At 53.9% G+C, this 21,861-nt stretch overlaps 1 protein-coding gene across 1 annotated transcript in view; it reads left to right on the plus strand.

Moving 5' to 3' along the window:
* Nucleotides 1-21,298, plus strand: part of IGDCC3 (immunoglobulin superfamily, DCC subclass, member 3) — a 55,659-nt gene extending 34,361 nt beyond the window's left edge. Inside the window, exons 2-14 of the mRNA XM_011940390.1 lie at nt 13,195-13,339; nt 13,729-13,859; nt 14,254-14,391; nt 15,707-15,865; nt 17,032-17,197; nt 17,478-17,725; nt 17,924-18,088; nt 18,393-18,584; nt 18,737-18,841; nt 19,270-19,408; nt 19,537-19,553; nt 19,671-19,744; nt 19,990-21,298. Of these exons, the coding sequence (XP_011795780.1) occupies nt 13,195-13,339; nt 13,729-13,859; nt 14,254-14,391; nt 15,707-15,865; nt 17,032-17,197; nt 17,478-17,725; nt 17,924-18,088; nt 18,393-18,584; nt 18,737-18,841; nt 19,270-19,408; nt 19,537-19,553; nt 19,671-19,744; nt 19,990-20,211 (1,901 nt within the window). The 3' untranslated portion in view covers nt 20,212-21,298. The remainder of the gene's footprint in view (nt 1-13,194; nt 13,340-13,728; nt 13,860-14,253; nt 14,392-15,706; nt 15,866-17,031; nt 17,198-17,477; nt 17,726-17,923; nt 18,089-18,392; nt 18,585-18,736; nt 18,842-19,269; nt 19,409-19,536; nt 19,554-19,670; nt 19,745-19,989) is intronic.
* The last annotated feature ends 563 nt before the right edge of the window (nt 21,299-21,861 follow it).

A 21,861-nucleotide genomic window follows, 5' to 3' on the forward strand; every position in this document is an offset into this window, starting at 1 on the left:
TGGGCGCAGTGGCGGGCGCCTGTAGTCCCAGCTACTCAGGAGGCTGAGGCAGGAGAATGGTGTGAACCCAGGAGGCGGAGCTTGCAGTGAGCCGAGATCACGCCACTGCATTCCAGCCAGGGGGACAGAGCGAGACTCCGTCTCAGGAAAAAAAAAAAAAAGATAAGAAAGAGAAAGGAGAGAAAGAAAAGCATTGCCTGTGGCAGGGTGGGGAAAGCGAAATGATCAGGGAGGCCAGAGAAAGACCCACGCATTGCAGTGACAGTGAAAAGTTCAGATGGCTGCTGTCGGTCAAGCAGGGTTCTTTTCTAGCAACCCTAGCAGCTCTTGAGTTTCCCATTTTAGGGAGGAAAAAGCTCCCCATGTCCCAAGATCCTGTACATGCCTAATCCTATAACCCACAGCCATCAGCAAAGAGTGCAAAGCAGCTTAATCCAAAGAGATAGCAGTTAACATCCCATAGTGCCAAACCTGTTCTTAGACAAGAGGGACTTTACCAAGAGGGGCCTCTAACCCCCTAAATCTTAGAAGGTACTCTAACCCTCCTAAGTCGGGCCTCTAACCCAGGGTTGCTCAAGTGTCCTTGCCTTTTATTAAGAGGGGCCTTTAACCCACTCCGTCTTGAAGAGACTCTAACTCCCTGAAGTTGGGCCACTAACCCAATCCCATTCTTTACCTGGATACCGAATCACTTACCCAAAGTCTTCCAATCAGCCCTGCAGTCTATTTCCTTTGGGTTGGGGTGTCTCCTCAGTATCGTCCCTTCCACTGTTTGCCAGAAATATGTTACAGGACCCCAACACTTACCCAAAGGTAGCCGTTGGGTAAGCGTTTCTGCACTATAGTCCTTCTGTGATGGCCAGAAATATGTTACAGGACAGAGGTTCCAATCCAGACCCCAAGAGAGGGTTGTCAGATCTTGCGAAGCAAGAATTCAGGGCAAGTCTGCAGTACAAAGTGAAAGCAAGTTTATAAAAAAAAGTAAAGGAATAAAAGAATGGCTACTCCATAGACAGAGCAGCCCCAAGGGCTGGTGGTTACTCATTTTTATGGTTATTTCTTGATGATATGTTAAACAAAGGGTGGATTATTAATGTATCCCCTTTTTAGACTGTATAGAGTAACTTCCTGACGTTGCTATGGCATTTGTAAAGTGTCATGGCGCTGGTAGGAGTGTGTAGCAGTGAGGATGATCAGAGGTCACTCTCGTGTCCATTTTGGTTTTATTGGGCGTGGACCAGCTCCTTTACTGCAACCTGGTTTGTTGTTGTTGTTGTTGTTGTTGTTGTTTGAGACGAAGTTTCGCTCTTGTCACCCAGGCTAGAGTGCAATGGCATGACCTCAGCTCACTGCAACCTCCACCTCCTAGGTTCAAGCAATTCTCCTGCTTTGCCTCAGCCTCCCAAGTAGCTGGGATTAGAGGCATGCGCCACCACGCCCAGCTAGTTTTTGTATTTTTAGTAGGGACAGGGTTTCGCCATGTTGGTCAGGCTGGTCTCGGACTCCTGACCTCAGGTGATCCACCTGCCTCGGCCTCCCAAGGTGCTGGGATTACAGGCATGAGCCACCGCGCCCGGCCGTCACCTGTTTTATCAGAAAGGTCTTTATGACCTGTATTTTGTGCTGACAAAATCTCATCCTTTGACTTAGAGGGCCTTACCCATCTGGGAATGCAGCCCAGTAGATTTCAGCCTCGTTTCACCCAGCTCCTGTTTAAGATGGAGTTACTCTGGTTCAGAGGCCTCTGACAGATGGAAAGGGGCCACTTTACCCAGTGTTATCCTAGCATCTTAATGTTAGTATGGACCTTAGAGATTATTTGTCTCTCCTGCCCCACTCCCATTTTACAGATGAGAAAACCAAGGTTGGAACCGAAAGGTCACAGAGGGAATCTGTGACGGAGCCAGGAGCTGATCTCAACCTGCCTCTCTGTTACCTAAACCCCAACTATATTAGTTCCTACAAATCCTAATATATGGTTCTGGAAATTCAGGGGAAGTATCTGTTTTTGTTGAGTTGTCCTTGTGATCATGTGAAAGCAATTTACTTAATAGCTGCAGCCTGGGCCCCTCTAACCAGACACCCTTCCGGGAGGTGAGGGAGATCCGATGTCCTGACCAGAACGACGGAAGTTAGGAATATTGTGGGACTGGGCAGGTTTACATAAGGAAGATTGGTGACCCTGACACCGGTAGAGACGCACAGTCTGTGGAGAGGGGCTCTGCTGGGCCTGGACATTTTCAAGTCCAAGGCAGAGAGGAATTCCAAGTCATCTCCTAGCCCCTGACCATGAACCATTGACTGGTATTTGGAAGCAGATGTGCCTCAAAGTTACTGGATGAGACCCAGTAACTGAGCTGTCCAACTCACATTTCCCCATTTTATAGAGGAGGGAAAAGAGGCTCAAAGAGGGGCTTTGCCTTTGCCAAGATCACATATCCAGTTGTTAAAAGAGCTGAGTCTCGGCCGGGCATGATGACTCATGCCTGTAATCCCAGCACTTTGGGAGGTCAAGGTAGGCAGATCACCTGAGGTCAGGAGTTCAAGACCAGCCTGGCCAACATGGTGAAACCCCATTGCTCCTAAAAATACAAAAAAAGTAGCCAGGCATGACGGCGGGCACCTGTAATCCCAGCTACTTGGGAGGCTGAGGTGGGAGAATCACTTGAATCTAGGAGGTGGAGGCTGCAGGCTGCAGGCTGCAGTGAGCCGAGATCATGCCATTGCACTCTAGCCTGGACGACGGAGCAAGACTCTGTCTCAAGAAAAAAAAAAAAAAAAGAGCTGAGTCTTGTGGCCACCCTTTTACTCCATGGAAGCCACTAACTAGCATTTCACAGTGCTTCCCCCCAAGCCCCTCAAAACAGAAAAACAAATTCTGTATTTTATACAACCCAATGGGCTAGACTACAGGCACAGACCTTGCGAGGCCCACCCTCGCAAGGCTTCACAGCTCAGATCTGCTGGAGGGCAGAGTTGGAAGTGCTCAAGGAAGAGCCATCTTGGTTGTTTATATGCCTGTATTCATAGAAATTAGGAGTCATGTGGCAGCACAGTGCCCATTAGTGGGGGTGATAATACCACTTTATCATGGTGCTTATTTGCATTAGTTACTCTCTATAAAACCTACCACTAAACCCTGGGGGAGTTGAAGTGAAGCCTGCTGTGTCATGGGTGACTCTGAATATGAGTAGGAAGGGTGGCAGTAAGGGTCTAGCAACATAGAGGTTATGTGCCTCTGTGTTTTTCTGGGTGAGTCTAGGCCTCATCAGTGATGTTTAAGGGTCATTTGAATATATATTTCCCCACTGAGGACAGCTTTGTGATGAAGGCAAAGACCCTTGGATTTTGAGTCAGACCATTATAAGTCCAAATGTTTGCCTTAACATCACTGACTGGCTGTGTGACCATGGGCAAGTTACCTAACTTAGAAGGGCTAGTAATCCCTACCTCTCAGAGTTATACAGATGGAAGTAATATCTAACCTTTGCCCATTGATGGCCTTTGCAGGTCTTTGTTTTTCAGAACCATATTACTGTGACAGTGACCTTCCTGGCTCTGGTGCTTTCATCCTTCTGATGTTTGTTTTTTCTTTTCTTTTCTTTTTCTTTCTTTCTTTTCTTATTTATTTTGTATTTGTGTGTGTGTGCGTGTGTGTGTGTGAGACAGGGTCTCACTCTGTTACCTGGGCAGTGGCGCAGTCACAGCTCACTGCAGCCTCAACCTATTGGACTCAAGCGATTCTTCTGCCTCAGCCTCCTGAGTAGCTGGGACTATAGGCACTCACCACCATGCCTGGCTAATTTGTGTATTTTTTGTAGAGACAGGATTTCACCATGTTGCCCAAGCTGATCTCAAACTCCTGGGCTCAAGCGATCTGCCCACCTCGGCCTCCCAAAGTTCTGGGGATTACAGGCGTGAGCCACTGCACCTGGCCGTCATCCTTCTGATGTTTCTTAGGAGCTTAGGTGTGCACATCTAAGGACGGATTTGTGGGATGGAGAGAGTTTGCTCCTGGGGTGCCAGAACGTCCTGTCTGACACATTAGCATTCAGTAAGTATCTGTTGAATGAATGCTTACAGTTGACTCAGTGGGTCTGCTGTGTAAATAGAACAGATGACTATATTTCCCAAACCAAAAACCAGGACACATCCTGCCTCATTGCCTGATATGTAGGATGAAAACAGGGCAAAATACTTGAAACTGGGACTGCTTTTGAAAACCTGGCCGTGGGGTTGGTGGGGTGGTCACATGGAGCAGGAGATGCTTTTCTCCCTCTCCCTCCTCCCTCATTGTGAGAGGCTACCATGAAATGCAGGGCAGTGCACCCCTAGTCCCTGGGCTGTCTGAGGCAGGCGCCCTGCCTGCATCCCACAGCACACACCCCCAGGCACACTTCACACCCTCCACTGAGGGAGGAGTTGCTCATGGCTTGATCTGGAGGAAGAACTGGAGCCTCCAAATTATGGGGCTGAGTAATTAAAAGCAGGGCTTTAAGCGGTTTTATTCCCCTTGGCTTGTAAAAGTCTAGCCTAGAGGCTGCTGAGAGCCCTTTTGCCTCCCCTGCAGCCACGCCTTTGGCCTTGCAGTCCATCTCACCCAGTCCGCCAGCCAGGGGACCAACAGCTAGATGGGGGGACATTCCCAAAGCGGAATCCAACCTCCCACTGCCCCCCACCTCTCCTTCATCCAGGCCCCTGTTTGTCAGAGGTGGCTGAGAGGGGAGAGATGTGGATTTATGGCTGCTGACTTGAAAGACAAAGTTGCCTTTTGTGTTAGAATTGGGTGTGGGGGAGTGGTGAGCTGGTGGTAACAAGGGAGGGAGGAGGGAGGGGCTGGGGTTCAGGGGCCCAAGGCAGGGGGTGAAGGACATGAGGAGGCCAAGAAGGCAGACAAAGGCATCCAGAGGCTCCTCAGAGCAGGGTCACTAGGCAAAGTCCCAGATGGGTTAGTCACCCCCAGCGAAGCCACCACAGTCCCCTGAGGCTATTTGTAAATGCCAGACACCTGTCCTCCCATACCCACTCCCACCCACTCCAACACCCAGATGCCACATAGCCTTCCCCTTTCTCAGAACATACTTTTTGGGTTCAGAGCCTTCATTCAACTCTCAGACACTCCTTTAGAAGCCCAGGGAAGTAAGTCACGCTTCCCCCACCCCAGATGATCACAGCCAGTCAGTGTGGGGATTGTTCCCTAGCAGAACCAAAGTCAGGGGCTAAGTGGGGACCCGAATGATGGGTACATGGGACAGAGGGTTGGGAAGGGTGAGCCTGGGCCAGAGAACCCTGCTGACAAGACCACTACCCCACCAGGGACCCTGAGCAAGTGGCCAGCCTCTCCCAGATTCAGGGTTCTCTCCACCACCTTTCTCCTCATAGACTTTTAGAGATGGGACATTTGCAGGTGCCTTGAGGAGTTTAAAGAGCATTCGACATGGCTGGCCTCCTTGCCCTCCAGGGGCCGTCTTGCCCCAGCTGTGCCCCACTAGCACTCTTCCTGGTGGCTCCAGTGGGTCCGTGTGGAGGCCAGAGTAGCCATCGGGTGCCTGAGTTCAGCAGGTGTTTTAACTATACCTCGGAGAGCCACATCCAACCCCCGGAATGAGCCTGGCCAATAAAGGGCTGGGTTTATAGGCTTCATAAACATTTTACTAGAGAAATCAAGGCCTCAATTACCCAGTGGCCTCTTCCAACTGACAGCTTGTCTATTGGGACCCCTGTGAAGCCCCCAGGCAGAAGTAAGGTAGAAGAGGCTCCGGTTTATACCCTGCTGCTCGCCGCCCCCCCCCCCCCGCCCCATATCCTGTTCCCACACCATTCAGGCCTTGCAAATCCAGTTTTTACTCCCTTCTCCAGACAGCTTGAGCTCCATCACACACTCTCTGAGCCTCATCCCCTCTGAGGAAAGAGGCTGCCCTTTAAAGGGAGAAGAGAGCCACCACCATTTCTTCCTGACCCCCCGCCCTGCTCTTCCACAACCTCTCAGTTCCCTTTTAACTCAAGATTATACCATCTTCCCTCAAGAATAGATAGCCAGCCAGTATTTGCTCTCTGCCAAGGCCTGCGCTAAGCAGTTTACGAACATAGCTCATTGAATCCCCCTATTGCAGTGGCTCTAGCGACATGAGCTGTGATCTTCCCTGTTTTATAAGTGAGACAATAGAGATTTCCAGAGATTCTGTCACTTGCCCAAGATCCCACAGCTCATAATGGTGGTGCTGAGATTTGAACTCAGTTCTGTACGATTCCAGAACCTTTACCATTAATCTCCTCCCTGTACTACTACCTCAAACAGTTCTGAGCCCAAGAGGTCGAGGTGAACCTGGGCGATAGAGCAAGACCCTGTCTCAAAAAAAAGAAAAAAAAAAAACACAAAAGTAAAAACAGTTTTTAGCAAGTATTTCCTCACTGGGAACGGAAATCTTTCCATGTGAGGCCTTCCTTGCCCTGCAGCGTGACAGTCTTAGCGTGGGATCCGGTGTGGGCCTCGTCATCAGCCTCTGAGTCCACGTGTCTAAGAGGGGAGGGTGTGGGCAGGGGCAAGGCTGGCCAGTGATGAGGATGGAGAGGAGGGGTGCTCCCTGGTGGGACAGCCAGAGAGACCATGAGCAGGAGAGAAGGCAGTAGGGGAGGTAGGGGAGTCCACGTCCTTGCCTCGGGTCTGGACCAGTGTGCTATCCGGTAGACTTCTCTGTGATGACTGAAGCTCTCTATTGGTGCTGACCCATAGTGTAGCCAGTAACCACTTGTGGCTGCTGAGCACTTGAAATGGAGCTAGTGAGAGGAAGGAACTAAATTTTTTAATTGTATGTCATTCTAAGTTTTTTTTTTTTTTTTTTTGAGACGGAGTGTCGCTCTTGTTGCCCAGGCGCTATCTCGGCTCACAGCAACCTCCGCCTCCTGGGTTCAAGCGATTCTCCTGCCTCAGCCTCCTGAGTAGCTGGGATTACAGGCATGTGCCACCACACCTGGCTAATTTTGTATTTTCAGTAGAGATGGGGTTTCTCCAGTTCAGGCTAGTCTTGAACTCCCAACCTCATGTGAACTACCCACCTTGGCCTCCCAAAGTGCTGGGATTACAGGCATGAGCCACCGCAACTGGCTGTAATTCTAATTTAAAGGGCCACAGGTGAGGCTGGGCATGGTGGCTCAGGCCTGTTAATCCCAACACTTTGGGAGGCCCAGGTGGGAGGATCACTGGAGGCCAGGAGTTCAGGACCATCCTGGCCAACAGGGCAAAACCCCATCTCTACTAAATACAAAAAATTATCCAGGCGTGCTAGCAGGTGCCTGTAACCCCAGCTACTTGGCTGAGGCATGAGAATCGCTTGAACCTGGGAGGTGAAGGTTGCAGTGAGCTGAGATCGCACCACTGTACTCCAGCCCGGGTGACAGAACACGACTCTGTCTCAAAAAATAAATAAATGACCACATGTGGCTTGTGGCTACCACATTGGACAGCACAGACATGGGATGTTGATGACTGAAATTTACTCCAAGTCCTCTGATGATGTAAGGCTCTGTGGACTATGAATTTGACTGCTCTAGGTACCTCATATATGTAGAATTATGCAGTATCTTTTTGTGACTGGCTTATCTCACCTAGCATAGTGTCCTCCTCAAGGTTCATTAGCATGTGTCAGGATTTCCTCCTTTTTAAGGCTGAATAATATTCCACTCTATGGATACAGCATATCTTGTTTATCCATCTGTCAACAGACACAAGTTTCTTTCACCTTTTAGCTATTGTGAATAATGCTGCTATAGACACTATCAAATATCTCTTTGAGACCCTGCTTTCAGTTCTTTGCGGTATATACGCAGAAGTAGGATTGCTGGATCACATGCTGATTCTATTTTTAATTTTTGGAGGCGTTATCATACTGTGTTCCACAGCAGCGGCACCGTTTTACATCCCAACCAACAGTGCACAAGTGTTTTGATTTCTCCACATCCTCATCAACAGTTGCTATTTTCTGTATTTTTGATAGTACACATCCCATTGTAGTTTTGATCTGCATTTCCCTAAGATTAGGGTCTTTTCTCTCTCTCTTTTTTTTTAATACTAGGTCTTCAAAATCCAATGTATATTTGATACTTACAGCCCATCTCGATTTGGACTGGCCACATTTCAAGTGCTTAATAGCTGGCCACTATATTGGAAAATGTGGGCCGGGTGGTGGCTCATGCCTGTAATCCCAGCACTTTGGGAGACTGAGGCAGGTGGATCACTTGAGGTCAGGAGTTTGAGACCAGCCTGGCCAACATGGCAAAACCCTGTCTCTACTAAAATTACAAAAATTAGCCAGGCATGGTGGTACACGCCTGTAGTCCCAGCTACTCGGGAGGCTGAGGCAGGAGAATTCCTTGAACCCAGGAGGCAGAGGTTGCAGTGAGCTGAGATCACACCACTGCACTGCAGCGTGGGTGATAGAGTGAGTCTCTATCTCAAAAAAGAAAAAATGTGGTTCTAAAGGGAAAAGTTGGGGGCAGTGGGGAGAAGTGTGTGGGCTTCAGGCGTGTGTGTGGAGTAAGCAAAAACATGGTAATCATCCCACCTGTCTGAGGAGGGGCTGGACATCCAGAAGGCTGCGTGTCCCTGGTCTCTGGCAGGGATGGATACAAGGAGGGAACAGGCCTTGGTGGCCTTCGGAAGAGTCTGTGGTTCACAACTGCCCCTCTTGAATGGCTATATGAGGTGGGGACAGCCGGCACCTCAGAGCCTCAGGGCCCCTCGCTTTTGCAAAGGTTATGTTTTGGACTCTCCATCCAAACATGCCCCCAGATTTTTTTACCATCACACACCGGATAGGAGTCTGGCTGTGGCCAAAGGGTGGGGGGCCTGAGCTTCCTCCCCAGCACTCTACCTCGACCCTTTGCTGCCCCCCACCTCCCCCTGGAGCCTGTCTAATCAGATCCAGGCCTGACCTCACCAGAGGTCCTGGACCAGGAAGAGAGTCCCCCTCCCCTCCCTGAGCGGCCCCAGATCTGGCTCTCAGGAGGCCCCTCCCCTTGGGTGATTGATAGAGGTGTCCAGGAACTGTTTCCTGCCTGTGTTCTGTTCCCTTCCACTCCTGTGAATTGCTAAGCTCACTTTCTGCCCTCTGTCTCTCCCCACAACCTGGTCGCACCTCTGGTGGGGGCAGGGCAGGGCTGGGAGATTCCTTCCCAGATCGCTGTAGACAAAGGTGCCTTCTTCCTTTCTCCCCACCTACTGCCAAGCAGGACTTTGTCCTCCCTGTCGCTTTCTCTGGCCCTCACACCTGGAAGACCATTGCCCATCATCCCCCAAAACTGTCCCCACCAGGCCAACACATATCCACAGGAGTGTAAACATGAAGAGCCAAAGTGACAGCACCACTGTCAGGTGCACCAGCCACAGACACAATACCACCAGCACCAGACATAAATACTCAGTGCTAACACACTAGCTGGTCTGTACTGTCATCAGCAACGCAGTGGCCTGCAGGGTGACTCGTTCAGATCTCAGGGTGCCCTGAGGTCCGGCCTTCAGCCCCACTTCCTCAGGTTTGCCCAGGGACCCTCTCCCTAGAGAGACATAATGAGGGACAGTCCACCCAGCTCTGTGGCTTCCTGGCACAAGCCAGGGCATAAACACACTTGTGAATCAAACATGTTCCACCCTGAGGGGGCTGAAGTGGCCCCAACATCCCTTTTCCTCAAACTTCCTAAAGAAAAAAATCCTGTGCCAGCCTGGGCAACATAGGGAGACCCTGTCTCTATAAGAAATACAAAAATTGGCCAGGTGCAGTAGCTCATGCCTGAAATCCCAGCACTTTGGGAGGCCAAGGTGGGCGGATCACGAGGTCAGGAGTTTGAGACCAGCCTGACTAACATGGTGAAAGCCCATCTCTACTAAAAATACAAAAATTAGCTGGGCATGATGGTGTGCACCTGTAGTACCAGCTACTCGGGAGGCCGAGGCAGGAGAGTCGCTTGAGCCTGGGAGGCGGAGTTTGCGGTGAGCTGAGATCATGCCATTGTACTCCAACCTGGGCGACAGAGCAAGATTCCATCTCAAAAAGAAAAAAAAAAATGTAATTAGCTGGGCGTGGTGGTATGCACCTGTGGTCCCAGCTCCTCAGGAGGCTGAGGTGGGAGGTTTACCTGAGCCTGGGAGGTCAAGGCTGTAGTGAGCTAGGATCACACCACCGCACATCAGCTTGGGTGACAGTGTGAGATCCTGTCTCAAAAGGAAAAAAAAAGAAAAAATACTATTGCTTATGAACCAGACGTACATGGAAGATTTTAGGAGACTCCAGCTAAGCTGAGTTTGCTGGCCCAGAGATTGTGAATCCTGTTCATGAAGACAGATGGGGAGGCAGGACTGGAGGAGCCCTGAAGAGTGGCTCGTCCACTCCCTTCATTTGTGGCTGAGAGGACGCTGCCTGCCCAGGGTCTCACAGAAATCTTGGGACGCCTAAGGAATATGCAGGACTGACCAAAAAGCTGAGAGAGGGTATAAGGAAGGGAGGGAAGGAGGAGCCTCAGATGAAGAGGACCACACCCTCCTCTTGCACCTGCCCTTCCTGGACCACACCTGTGCAGCCAGCTGGACTCCCAGGGGTGGGGGTGAAGAGCCTTCCCTAGAGCTCATTACCTTTCCTCCACACAGTGAGAAGAAGCTAGTCCAACATGCAGTCCACTCTGTGGTTACCTGGCTTTGGAGAGTGAGAAACTTGTTGCAGAACTAAGGGACATCCCAGCAGAGAGCCTAGGCCTCAGTTTCCCCTTCCTAAAATAGATTAGCTTCAGATTCATGGTTTTCAATTACTCTTAAAGGCAAAACTACCCTTCAAATTAAATGTTTAGCAGAACTGTAACCAAGTAAAGCTGATGGAGAGGTACAGCAAGGTGCTGCTCTGATGGATGGGAAATGTGAACAGGAGGTGGACTTAACTGCATCCAGGTGGCCCCAGGGGACCCGTAGGAGTCAGTTGCACTGTACACAGTGAAGGATATCAGACTGGCTCCATACCTGTGACCCTTCCAGCTCTAGCTCCATGTCCAACTGTGCTGTGGCTGCTTAGTGCTGGGGGGAGGAGGAGGGAGCCAGGCAGTGGAAGCCAGACTTTCTCCATCCCTAGCACCCTGATAAGAAGAAGCCCTTTCCCTTGTATATTTCCTCAGGCCAGCTTCTAGCAGTGGGTGCCTCCAGGGAGCCCAGAATGGGACTAGAAGCACAAAAGGATTCGTTCCTTAATGAGGAGGCATCTGTAGTCAGCAGAGCCATTAGTCCCCACCCCAGGTCCCTGGGGGACTGCGAGCTCCTCTCCAGCTGGAGTGAGGAGGAGGCAGGCAGCTCCCCATCTTCGAAGGAGCAGGGCCTGGGGGACGTAGACAGCTGACCCGGGAGCCTGGATGCCCTCTCCACTCCCTGGGCTCATGGCACCCAGTTGCCTTCCTGGAGGTGGAGGGCTAGAGGCAGTAGAGAGGCTCCAGCAGCACCCTGGCCCCCCTCCCCCAAGACCCTGGGCTGACCTCCCTTGGCCAAACACAGTCTTTGGCCTGAGACCAGGAAGGCTGACCTCCCAGTGCTCCCTGGGGATCCTCTCACCAAGCCTGATGGGAGCACCAGCTGGGACACTTACCCCCCACCTCCCACCCCCAGGGCCCCAAGGTACTGTTTATAAGGGCTGTACCTACGTGGGGATGTGTGTGATTGATTACCTGCACCGAACCAGAGGTACACACCCCCCGCAGCAGTGGACGGATTCCTGTCCAGATGCGGACACTCAGACCACATACACGGAGACACAGCCCTGCACACATGTACAAAGAGGCGCACATACCCATCAGCCACACTCCCAGGAGGCCCTCAAAGACGAGGAAGCAGGGCGGGGGATTTTTTATGCATGTTTATATTTAATGAACCACATGCAAATGAGATGGAGAACACGCCACAAAGGAGCCAGCCCTCAGAGACTCTGGGTGGAAGGGCACAAAGGCTTGCCTTTTGGGCCACCCTGGAGGCCAGATCAGGCTGGTGGATTGAGGGGGCCTGAGATGGGGCATGGGGGCCACAGGGAGGGTGGCCTGTCCACACCAGGGAGCCAGGAGCAGGAGCCAGGATGAGCTCCAGTGTCCCTGCTGCTGTGGGGGAGGGCTTCCTCTGGGAGGGGAGCAACTGTCCCAGTTGATGGAGTGCCTGAGACGAGGGGCTGCCTGCCTGGACAGATGGTGTACCGCCTTCCCGCACTTGAAGCAAAGTGGATTTTAATGAAATCGCAGCCCTGGTGCTGAAGCTGGGAACCCGAGTGGGAGGGGCTCCTTCCCCAGGCATTACAGGGTGGGGTCTGGGCATGGGTGGAAACGGGGGTGGGCAGGAACACTTAACCAGCCTGTCACTGGGAGGGGAGGGTGCACCACAGCCCCTCTGCACTGATGATCTCTGCAGACCAGAGTTCAAGCGGTTAGTTCAGATCCCCAAAAGGTGGGGAGGGGTCCCTGAATATTTATGACACATTGAAATGTAGATTGGTAGGTCTGACAGTCTTCTGAGAGGCTTGTCACCTTGGATGGATGCAACACCCTCTTGGGGTGCATCGAGAGACTGCAGATGAACTGGGGGGTGGGAGGAGGAGGAGGAGGAAGAGGAGGAGGAGGAACCAAAAAAAAGCTCCCGGGCCTGGTAACCAGGGCCTGATGACCAGTGTCCTTGCTGGGCAACATTGGACCAGTTGCTTCCCTTCTCTGAGCCTCAGCTTCCAATTCTATAAAATGTGAAGCACTGAGGATCTGAGCCCTTGCCTGCCTTAGGGAGAGTTTAGGAAGATGAATGTGAAAGCTGAAAAAGTGGGGTGTGGGGCTTAGGAGCAGGGCTTTGTCTGATTGGCCTTCATGGGTCAGTTTTGGGGGACCAAGGTCTCCAAGGGAAGTCTGAACAGCCCAGGATTTCCTTATTAGAGGTTTGTTATCCAGAAGTTTGTCCAGACTTTTTACAAAGTATCCCAGCCCAGCCTATACCACCTGTTAGGGGAGATGTTTCCTAGCTATTGGAGGCTGGAGTAAGTGCTGATGGGCCCCCCAAGCTATTGCTCTCGCAGGAAAACTCCTGCCCCTTGATGAAGTGGGCTCCAGGTCTCCGTGCCTGTGACTCCACTGCAGCCCATTCTCCCCTCCCCTCTGCCCTCAGCAGCGCACCGCACTCATACACTTCTCTTCCCCTAGCCATGTCGGACTTCCACGTGCATCCCCAGGCCACCGTGGGTGAGGAGGGTGGCGTGGCCCGCTTCCAGTGCCAAATCCATGGGCTTCCCAAACCTCTGATCACGTGGGAGAAGAACAGAGTCCCAGTTGACACGGACAATGAGAGGTGAGTCACGTGTGGGAAAGACAGAGGGAGGACAAAGAGTTGGCCAGTGACTCTGGCCTTAGAGAAGGACTGCTCGCGGCTCTGGGAGCTGGTTGGTGCCCACAGGTGCCTGAGACAGTGGTGTTTCTGCAACCGCAGTTTAGACTGCGTATCCACATGATTTGCTGGGCCCAGATTCTAGGCTCATGGATGTGTCTGAGGATCGTGTGTGATCGTTGTCAAGGCTGGAATTGAGGGTATATCCACCTTCGAAAGTCCCAGTGTGAGTCTGATGATGTTGGGACGGTGCAGTGCTTGGGGCCTGGGCTGTGTCTTGGATGCCCAGAGTCTTTGTGGCTGATTATGTCAGTGGCTGTGCTGGTGGCCAACTGTGTCCCTCCCCTCAACAGGTACACACTGCTGCCCAAGGGGGTCCTGCAGATCACAGGACTTCGAGCTGAGGACAGTGGCATTTTCCACTGCGTGGCCTCAAACATCGCCAGTATCCGGATCAGCCACGGGGCCAGGCTCACCGTGTCAGGTGAGGGTCCTTCGGCCCTTTCCCCCAACCTTAGATCAACCCGCTTCAACTGGCCTCTGCAGCCTTCTCAGCCACGTGCGTGCAGAGTGCCGGGCTCTGTGCTGCCTGGCGTGAGGGTGCACAGGAATCTGAGGCTGGATCTCTGGCTCATTTCCCCCTGGGAATCCCATCCTGTGCTGGTGTCCAGGACTCCCCCATTGCTGACAGTCCCGCAGGGCCAGCAGGAGAGGGACGGATGTCCAGAATGTCCTGGTCCGCTGGTATCTCTCTACCCACAGGACCTGGTTTCTGGGCTGCTGTTTGTTTCCCACCCGCTGTGTCCTGGGCTGTGGGTGGGGTGAAGAAGCAGGAAAGTACCCAGCTGAAGTGAGGAAATGTGGCGTCTTCCTCCCAGGCTCGGGCTCTGGGGCCTACAAGGAGCCGGCCATCCTCGTGGGGCCTGAGAACCTCACCCTGACAGTGCACCAGACCGCGGTGCTTGAGTGTGTCGCCACGGGCAACCCGCGCCCCATTGTGTCCTGGAGCCGCTTGGGTGAGCCTCATCCCCACAGCCCCTGCCCCTCCCAGCCTGTCCCACCCCCTGGGAGGGCCAGTCTCAAACTCCTCACCCAGCTCCCAGGGAATTTGGAATCCTGTTTGTTCTCTGTGGGGGTCCATTCTATCCCTGTGATCTGGGAAGAGGGTAAGTTTCCCTTTCTTGGAAGGACCAGGGAGGCCCCCTTGTCCACCCTATTCTCCCTCCCCCTGCAGGGATGGCTTAGCTCCCTGGGTTACCTTGTCCGATCCTGGCAGTCCTCCCCTCACCCTGGCCTTGGGGACCCCAGCACCCTTCAGCAGCCCTCAGCACCCCAGAATCTGTCCCCTCCTGCTAATTCCTGTCCTCTATACCCTGGCCGTGTTCCTCAGCTGTACAGTCCCAAGCCCCTCAAAATCCCAGCCAGTTGTTAGATCCTCACTCTGGGCCCCCCAATCTCTAGCCTGGCCCCCTAAGTCCCCCAGCCTAAATCCCCAGGCAGCTGAAGGAGAGAAATGAAAGGGTGCAGATGGGCCCACATTGTCTGAGCGGAAAGGTCACTCGGGAAGGAAACTCTGGAGGGGGTGGGGTGGGGCCGCATTCACAGGGAGACTGTGCCACATTGTAGCAGCTGAGTGATGGGGAGGGAGGGGGCAGCAGGCAGGATAATGGAGTAGATTTCACCACTTCAGGGCCTGAATGGGGAGCTGTCTCCTTGTATTCTGACTGTGCTAATCTGATCCTGGTGGGGGTGGGGGAAGGGCTCGGGTCCCTGGGAGAGACTGGGAAGAGTGGCCTCACCATTAGGAGGAACCTCTAGGCACTCCAGGGACCATCTGGTCCAACATTTCCCAAAGCATGATCTGTCAAGCGGGAAGGAATGGCCTACTAGTCTAACAAGTTTGGGAAACAGAGTTAACTGGGTCCCCCCTGTACCAGGTCACAGGGGTACTGTGATGTGACTTACCATCCAGGCATAGAATGGATATGTGACCGTGGATCCAGAGAGAAAAACCAGGCTTGGAAACGTCAATCTAATCCAGACTCCTTACTTTACAGATTGTGAAACAGAAGGGAAGGGCCTTGTAGGTGGCCCGTGAGTCAGTGGTGATGCTAGGCTCAGGACAGGGCGTCCACTGCTAGGCGCGAGGGTTCTGTGCCGCACTCTGCTGCCTTTTCCATGTTAAGGTGCCTGGGAGGGAAGGGGCAGAGTCAAAGACTGAGGCTCCTTGGAAGACGGGAGGAAGGGCGAGCCCTCTGGAAGTTTCCTTTACTTTCCTTCTTACACATCTATATCTGACCCTCAGCCATGCCCCCTCCCCTTCCTCCCCAGATGGTCGCCCTATTGGGGTGGAGGGCATCCAGGTGCTGGGCACGGGAAACCTCATCATCTCAGACGTGACGGTCCAGCACTCCGGCGTCTACGTCTGTGCGGCCAACAGACCTGGCACCCGGGTGAGGAGAACAGCACAGGGCCGGCTGGTGGTACAAGGTATGGATCAGCCAACCCTGGGGAGGAAGGCAGGGATCTCCGCACAGTCCCTTCCTCCTGGCCTAGGCCCAACCCCAGGGCCCTGTCTCACCCCAGTCTCCTGGACTCGCCCTCGCCCTGCCCTTCGCCCCTCACCGGTCCCCCGGCCAGGCCAAAGGTGGTGCGTTCTCCCTTCTAATGCTTGCATTGGGAATGGGTGGACCGTCTTGGTCATGCAGCAGCCCCTGCATGCCCTCCGGGGGCCGTCGGCGCCCCGACACCCGGGGAGTCATTTCCACTTTCTCATCTCAGCTGGTGTCCCCACCTGTGTCGCTCACACGTGTCTCCCCACGTGCTGTTTTCATTCACACATGTGGCACGTCCATGCTCACACCTGCCTGCCTGTGCGCTCCTGGCCTGCTTGTCATTTTCACGCTGTCGCCAGCAGCCTCACTGTGCACGCAAAGCTGCCTCCCCTTCCGCAGGGCGGGGCCCTGCCGCTAACCAGGTCCTTTAGTTGGCCTCTGGCCATGGGGCTTAACTGTCCCCGTGACTGGGCTTGGATGACCATTTTCAGGGTTTTCCTGTGGTTGTTCCCTGCCGGAGATGAGGCGGGGGAAAGGGTGGGAAGTGGGAGAATTAGGAACTTAAATGCCCGTTTGTTTAGCATTCCATGTGCCGTTAATCTGTCCAAATGAAAGTGATGGAGCATTTCATTTCCCGGTTTTAATAGAGGCTTGAGGCCTGGGATTGGAGGAGAGCAGAATTGAATGTAGGGGCGAGGGGGCCCCCGGTACTGAGGCTCATACATCTCCCCCGTCATTACCGCTTTCTGGAGGTGCAGCCAAACCTATTAGCACATTTATTTATTTAACAATTTCCTGAACAGGGAGCTCAGCTTGATTGCTTTCGGATACAAATGTCAGTCTTTTAAATAGTCATTATAAAGGAGTCCTCTTGGGTCTGCCTGGGGTGGAGGGAAGAGGGAGGTGGGCCATCCCCTGAGCTGGGCAGGAGTAGAGGCTGGGCCCCACCTGGAGGAGTCTTCAGGGGGCAGATGTGTGTTTGGAGCCCACCTCTCGCCCTGTGTATCTCTCTGGTCCCATCCCCTGTTCCCTTCCTCATGCCGTCACTCACAGCTGTCTCTGTCCGTACCCCCCCTCCCACCATCCTGACCCCACTCGCAGCCCCAGCTGAGTTTGTGCAGCATCCCCAGTCCATCTCCAGGCCAGCTGGGACCACAGCCATGTTCACCTGCCAAGCCCAGGGTGAGCCGCCGCCTCACGTCACATGGCTGAAGAATGGACAGGTGCTGGGGCCGGGAGGCCACGTCAGGCTCAAGAACAACAACAGGTACGTGTGTGGTGTGTGCTGGGGTGAGGACCTGGGAGAGCAAGGAAAGGGGGACCTGGAGTGAGTGGCCTGAGTAGACTGTGCACCTCCTGCCAGGGAGAGCACAGAATTGGGAGTCTGGAGATTGGGTTGGAGTCCCAGTTCCGCCACCAACTTGCTGGGAGATTTCACACAAGTCATTAGTCTCCTGGAAAGACTGTTTCTCCATCTCTCAAATGGGGAGATTTGGTCAACCTCCAGGGAGAAGGAGGGAACCTGAGGCTCTCTCTCTCCCCTGCAGCACACTGACCATTTCTGGAATCGGTCCTGAAGATGAGGCCATCTACCAGTGTGTGGCTGAGAATAGTGCGGGCTCATCACAGGCCAGTGCCAGGCTGACCGTGCTGTGGGCTGAGGGGCTCCCTGGGCCTCCCCGCAATGTGCAGGCGGTCTCTGTGTCTTCCACTGAGGTGCGTGTGTCCTGGAGTGAGCCGCTGGCCAACACCAAGGAGATCATCGGCTACGTCCTGCACATCAGGAAGGCTGCTGGTGCGCGCAGCCAGCTCTGCTCCCCCTTTCTCTCATTCACTATTTCTCATCCCTTCCAATCCTGCACGTCCTGACCCGATGCCTTCCTTTCCTTCTCCCCGCTGTCCCCCCTGGGCACCCTGGCTGCCCTCATTTCACCAATGCTGGCAGGACTCCCCCAGTCCTTCACACTCCCCTGCCCACCCTGTGCCTCTCCAGACCCACCGGAGCTGGAGTATCAGGAAGCAGTCAGCAAGAGCACCTTTCAGCACCTGGTCAGCGACCTGGAGCCCTCCACAGCCTACAGTTTCTACATCAAGGCCTACACACCAAGGGGGGCCAGCTCAGCCTCTGTGCCCACCCTAGCCAGCACCCTGGGTGAAGGTGAGGCCTGGGTGTGGAGCACAAAACCACAGGCACTCAGGGTATCAGAGCAGAACCACCATGCACACTTGTTCAGGTTGTGCACTGTGCTGGGTGCCCGGCCCTGAGCCTGTCAGGGCTGGGTCTACTTGGAGGAAAGGGCTTCTTTTTCTAATTCATAGGAAGGTGCTGCTTTCGTAAGCACATGCCCTGGATCAGAGGCCAGAGGGCTGTCAGGTTTTTGGGGGTCAGGGTCACAGGTGGAAAGTAGAAAAGTAGAGCGTCCACTGGGTCCTCACATCATGGCCTCTTTCTGTACATGCAGCCCCTGCCCCACCCCCACTGTCAGTGCGGCTCCTGGGCAGCTCCTCCCTGCAGCTGCTGTGGGAGCCTTGGCCCCGGCTGGCCCAGCACGAGGGCGGCTTCAAGCTGTTTTACCGCCCAGCAAGCAAGACCTCCTTCACCGGCCCCATCCTGCTGCCTGGAACGGTCTCCTCCTACAACCTCAGCCAGCTCGGTGAGGCAGACACAACCCGGGGCCTAGTGGGCTGGGCAGGGTGCGGCGCTGAGGGCCAGGAGGTGGTGTACAGGGGTCACCTCCCTTTCCCGGCTCGGACAGAGCACGTGGTGGGGCAGGGGCAGTCACTCAGCCGCCCTGCCTTCCCCCAGACCCCACTGCAGTATACGAGGTGAAGCTGCTCGCCTACAACCAGCATGGAGACGGCAACGCCACAGTCCGCTTTGTGTCTTTGAGGGGAGCATCTGAGAGGACAGGTGAGGGCTGGGGATGGAGTGCAGGGCTGAGTGGGTGGGAAGCAGGGAAAGTAATGGGGTGAGATAGCATGTGCCACGCTTGAGAGCACAGGCTTAGACTGCAGTTTGAAGCTTGGCCATGCACGTGCTGGCTGTGTGACCTTGGTCAGGTTATTTAACCTCTCTGATCCCAGTTTTCTCTATAATACAGAGATAATAGTACCTACTTTACAAAGCTGTGGCAAGGATGAAATGGTCCATGCTATTGCTAGTATCTGGTAAAAAGAACCAAAAAGATTGGGCTGGAGTCCTGTAGGCAAAGTCAAAGGGTATTCCCACTCCCACTTGGGGGTGGGAGCAGCTGAAGGAAGAGGAGCCCCCAGAGGCTGGGTGTTTAGGAGTGCTTCAGACCTGGAGAGCCAAAGCCTCCAACCCATCCCTGTCCCCAGCCTTGAGCCCACCATGTGACTGCCGGAAGGAGGAGGCCGCCAACCAGACGTCCACTACAGGCATCGTCATCGGCATCCACATCGGGGTCACCTGCATCATCTTCTGTGTCCTCTTCCTCCTGTTCGGCCAAAGGGGCAGGTGGGTCCTGGGCCAGGGAGAGGGGCTGGGCTGGTGTGTGGCGGACTAGGCCTAGAGAAGGTGAGTGTGGGCTCACTGCCTCTGTCTCTTGTCTTTCTCCCTCCCCTCAACTCTTGGCTCACCCCTAGGGTCCTCTTGTGTAAGGATGTGGAAAACCAGCTGTCCCCTCCTCAGGGTCCCCGGAGCCAAAGGGACCCTGGCATTCTGGCCCTAAATGGGGCGAGACGGGGAGAGCGGGGCCAGCTGGGCCGAGATGAGAAACATGTGGATATGAAGGAGCTGGAGCAGCTGTTCCCCCCGGCCGGGGCAGCAGGGCAGCCAGACCCCAGACCCACAGTGAGTGTCCATGTCTTGAACAAGCCCCCGCCTCAGGCTCTGACACTGTCACCCTCTGATCCTGCACCCCTTCACCTTGGCCACGGGCCTCAATCATTGGCCTTAGTCAAGCTGCAGGTCTTCTCTCTGTGCCCCTGAGTCGGGCAGGGAGACCTGGAGACCCTAAGGCCCAAGTGGGGTTGAGTTGGAGCCTGGCGCCCTGGCCCTCAAGCTCACATCTGTGTGACGGGCTCTTTCCCCAGCAGGATCCTGCAGCCCCTGCCCCGTGTGAGGAGACCCAGCTCTCCATGCTGCCACTTCAGGGGTGCGGCCTGATGGAGGGGAAGACAGCGGAGGCCACGGCCCCCTGCGCAGGCCTGGCGGCTGCCCCACCACCCCCAGGTGGAGGCCCCGGCCTCCTCAGTGAAGGCCAGGCTGCCAGGCCTGCAGAGGCCCGGGTTACCCAGCCAGCTCACTCTGAACAGTAGCCAGTGTCTGGCAGGCTCCAGAGGGTGGCTGGAGAGGGGACCCATTCTCAGGTCAAAAGCAAGATTTCTACTGTCATGTGGGATTTGGATGGTCCTGGGGGCTCCCCAGCATTTCTGTCCTGACTGCCTCTTGCGTTGTCAAAACCCAAGGCAGCCTTGGCAGGGACCCCCACTCGCAACACCCATCAGGAGCTGGAGCAGTTCCTGCAGGAGCCCGTTCCCTCCCTGGGCTGACGCCCCCTCACCTCTGCCTGGCACCCACGTGACTTGGAACTGAACCAACATTTTTCTTTAAAAAGCAAAACTTAAAATCAAAAAAAACAAAAGGGAGAGAGATAGAGGAAGGTGAATTAGACTCCAAAAGATGACCCTGCTGTAGCTGGGCCCTGACACTCTCACCCTCCACCAACCTTGTTTTCTCAGGATGGATTTTTGCTGTTTTGGCTCTCAGCACCTACCTCAGCCGGAATGAATGTCCTGGGGGCAGTGGGGCAGTGGCCTCAGCCCCCTTACCCCACAGAGCCCGAATGCACTCCTACCTCAAGCCCCCTTGATGGGGACCCCCTCTCCCTTCCCACACTGTTGTCCAGAGTAAAAAAAAAAAAAAAAAAAAAAAAAAAAAAAAAAAAAAAGCATTTCCCCATTTGCGGATGTGAAAGAAAATGTCTACCTCAAGGCTCGCTGGCTCTGTGGGCTGTGTTGTCACTGGACCTGCCTCCCCACCCCTCCTGCCCACAGCCCACCTGCCTCTCGCGGAGAGGGGAGGCCAGAGGTTAGGCCACCAAGGGGAACTCTTGTGGCCTACGGAAATAGAAATGGATTGGGCAGAGAGAAAATGTGAAAGAAGCCAAAAATGAGAGGAAATTTGTTCCTTGAAGTATAAAGTGTCCAAACGAGCCACCTCCCAGCACACCGCCTGTCCCTGTCTTGTCTGTCCACTCCCATTTGAGCCAGCCCATCCTTGATGGGGATGCTCATGAGGAACCTGGGCTTGGGAAGGTGGCATCACCTGGCCGCCTGCCTCCTGTCCTGCAGGCCCGGCCCCTGGAATGTACCATGTGTGGGATGGGTGTGTGTGAGGGTGAGGGGGTGTGGGTGTCCCCTACAGAGGTACCCAGCCTCAGGCACACAGCCAGCCTGATCCACCTCTCGACAGGGGAGCACCCACTGTCAGCAGCCACGGCCGGAAGCTATTTTTATACAAGGTGTGTTAAGGGTTGTGTTCTTGTGACTTTTTGTTTCTCTTTTCTGTTGTGTTGTTCTTTGAACTACTTAGTTAAAGAAGAAGAAAAGAAAACCAAGGAAACAAATACCTATTTTTGGTTACACTCAGAAACATTTTTTTAAATAGCAGAAGAAAAACTTTTTTTTAAAGAAAAAAAAATAAGTGTATTCCTTAAGAATGAGATTAGACCATAAAAGTCCCTGACCCCCAACCCTCTAGGGACACCCCCACCCTGAACTTTAGTTAATTAGCTGAAGAAGATAGAATTTGTGGTGTTTTCCTAGAAAACTAGAGCTGTGTCTGTGTGGACTTGGGGAAGGGTAGTCCCTTCCCTTCTCCCAAATGATGTGTGGATGCCCAGGGCTCCACAAAACTCCAAGGCAGTGCCCCCTCTGTTCCCAAAGCAGCTTCTCTCGGGAACCTCC

The sequence above is a fragment of the Colobus angolensis genome, unplaced genomic scaffold (assembly GCF_000951035.1).
Source record: "Colobus angolensis palliatus isolate OR3802 unplaced genomic scaffold, Cang.pa_1.0 Scaffold19, whole genome shotgun sequence".
Taxonomy (NCBI): domain Eukaryota; kingdom Metazoa; phylum Chordata; class Mammalia; order Primates; family Cercopithecidae; genus Colobus; species Colobus angolensis.